The 2,736-nt window shown below is 65.2% G+C and overlaps 1 protein-coding gene across 1 annotated transcript; it reads left to right on the forward strand.

Moving 5' to 3' along the window:
* The first annotated feature begins 655 nt into the window (after positions 1–655).
* On the forward strand, positions 656–2,101 carry FOXD3 (forkhead box D3). Its single transcript, XM_044236426.1, has one exon. It carries the CDS (start codon positions 656–658, stop codon positions 2,099–2,101), a length of 1,446 nt encoding a protein of 481 aa, XP_044092361.1.
* The last annotated feature ends 635 nt before the right edge of the window (positions 2,102–2,736 follow it).

Raw genomic sequence — 2,736 nt, forward strand, 5'->3', positions numbered from 1 at the left:
CGGGCCAGGACGCCCTCGGAGCCCGCGGGATGCTGGCGCACCGTACGGCGCAGAGTGGCGCGTCCCTCGTCCCTTTGTTGACAATTCCCTGAACCAACTTGAGTTTGGCCGGCTCCGCGGCGGCCCTGACGTCACGCGCGGTCACGTGGCCCCGCCTCCCGCTGGATCTTTAAGTAGAAAGTAATCTATCAGGCCAGTCCTTAAAACGGGACTTTCGACTACGGGGGCTTGGCGTCCCTGACACCCCCCCTCCCCCCGTTGCCCCTTCCCGCGCCCTCCGGAGCTGCTCGGCGCCCGGCGTCCCGCGCCCGTCTGCACAGCTCTTGCTCTCCACGCCCGGGCCAGAGGCCGAGGAACGCGGACGAAGTGAGGGGGAGAAGCAGCCGTGGCCCGGAGCGGCATCGAGCGCCTAGTACCGAGCGCCAGGGACAGCAGGAGTTTGAGGAGCGCGGCCGCGGGGGGCAGACGGCAGTGCCCGCGCCGCGCGATGCCGGGCTGCCGAGTGTGAGCCAAGCCGGGAGGGCCCCGAACCATCTACGTCCTCCTCCCCTTTCCCAGTCTCCCAAACCCCCTTCCCCGGAGCTCGGTGGTAGCCCCTGACTACTCCCATCGTCCGCCGATCCTTCCCCGCCGCCGCCACCAACCCCGAGGAGGGATGACCCTCTCCGGCGGCGGCAGCGCCAGCGACATGTCCGGCCAGACGGTGCTGACGGCCGAGGACGTGGACATCGATGTGGTGGGCGAGGGCGACGACGGGCTGGAGGAGAAGGACAGCGACGCGGGCTGCGAGAGCCCCGTGGGGCCGCCGGAGCTGCGCCTGGACGAGGCGGACGAGGTGACGCCCGCGGCACCACACCATGGGCAGCCTCAGCCGCCGCACCAACAGCCTCTGGCATTGCCCAAAGAAGCGACTGGAGCCGGGGCAGGGCCAGGGGGCGAGGCGGGCGCTTCCGAACCTGACGGATGCAAGGGCGGCGTTGGCGGCGAGGAGGGCGGCGGGAGCGGCGGCGGGCCGGGCTCCGGCAGCGGTGCAACGGGAGGCCTGGCCCCCAGTAAGCCCAAGAACAGCCTGGTGAAGCCTCCCTACTCGTACATCGCGCTCATCACTATGGCTATCCTGCAGAGTCCGCAGAAGAAGCTCACCCTGAGCGGCATCTGCGAGTTCATTAGCAACCGCTTTCCCTACTACCGGGAGAAGTTCCCCGCCTGGCAGAACAGTATCCGCCACAACCTCTCGCTCAACGACTGCTTCGTCAAGATTCCCCGCGAGCCGGGCAACCCGGGCAAGGGCAACTACTGGACCCTGGACCCGCAGTCCGAGGACATGTTCGACAACGGCAGCTTCCTGCGGCGCCGGAAACGCTTCAAGCGCCACCAGCAGGAGCACCTGCGCGAGCAGACGGCGCTCATGATGCAGAGCTTCGGCGCTTACAGCCTAGCGGCGGCTGCAGGCGCCGCGGGGCCCTACGGCCGCCCCTACGGCCTGCACCCCGCGGCCGCGGCTGGCGCCTACTCTCACCCGGCTGCCGCGGCCGCCGCGGCCGCTGCCGCGGCGCTCCAGTACCCCTACGCGTTGCCGCCGGTGGCACCCGTGTTGCCGCCCGCGGTGCCTCTGCTGCCCTCGGGCGAGCTAGGCCGCAAAGCGGCCGCCTTCGGCTCACAGCTCGGCCCGGGCCTGCAGCTGCAGCTCAACAGCCTGGGCGCCGCCGCGGCCGCCGCGGGCACGGCGGGCGCTGCGGGCACCACGGCGTCGCTGATCAAGTCCGAGCCGAGCGCGCGGCCGTCGTTCAGCATCGAAAACATCATCGGCGGGGGCCCCGCGGCGCCCGGGGGCTCGGCAGCGGGCGCTGGGGGTGCGGGGGTAACTGGGGGCACTGGGGGCGGTGGGGGCGGCAGCGCGGCGCAGTCCTTTCTACGGCCGCCGGGCACCGTGCAGTCCGCGGCGCTCATGGCCACGCATCAGCCGCTGTCGCTGAGCCGGACGACGGCCACCATTGCGCCCATCCTGAGCGTGCCGCTCTCTGGACAGTTCCTGCAGCCCGCGGCCTCAGCCGCCGCTGCTGCCGCTGCTGCAGCGCAAGCAAAGTGGCCCGCTCAATAGGGACGCGCCGGTGGCCGGGACCGAGGGCCGGGTGGCGGCTGCACTTCTAGTTTGCGCGCCCCGCCCCGGGCCCGGCCCCCCTGCCCAATCCCGGACTCTGCTTCTCCTCCATTTCCGCCCCCCCCGACCCCTCAACACCGACCTTCGGCGGCCTCCACCCCCTCGCGCACACCTAGGCTGGCGGAGCAAACTCTCACCGCACGCCCGCCGGGAATAGCTTGCGGTACAGGTAAAACCGAAAACCGAATTTTCCAAAAATGTACCCCGACGGCTCCTGCTCTCAGTACCGTAGGAATGGGAGGGAAATCTTTGTACATATTTGTATAAAAATTATTGACTTTCCTTTTGGGGTTCTTATTTTTTTAAGAAAAAACAAATTCAGTAGATTTAGAGCTCTGAACTTTCATTTTTTTTGAAGGTTCACTCTCCGCAGTTTTATGTGAGAAAAAAAATGTATAGAGACGTTGGGAGATTTTAAATATAAAAATTTTCAAAAGGCGAAAAGTGTCATTCTATTATAAAAGTCTGTTTATATATGAATGAATATATATGGTATTCTAAATGTTATTCCATCGTGTTGTACACAACTTTGTAAATAAATTTTTAAAATGTTCACCCTAGTGTTTTATTTAGAT

The sequence above is a fragment of the Neovison vison genome, chromosome 2 (genome assembly GCF_020171115.1).
Source record: "Neovison vison isolate M4711 chromosome 2, ASM_NN_V1, whole genome shotgun sequence".
NCBI classification, from domain to species: domain Eukaryota; kingdom Metazoa; phylum Chordata; class Mammalia; order Carnivora; family Mustelidae; genus Neogale; species Neogale vison.

What these genes read in the sequence shown, in the direction of transcription:
- FOXD3 (XM_044236426.1), top strand. Translation starts at nt 656, where the DNA reads ATGACCCTCTCCGGCGGCGGCAGCGCCAGCGACATGTCCGGCCAGACG.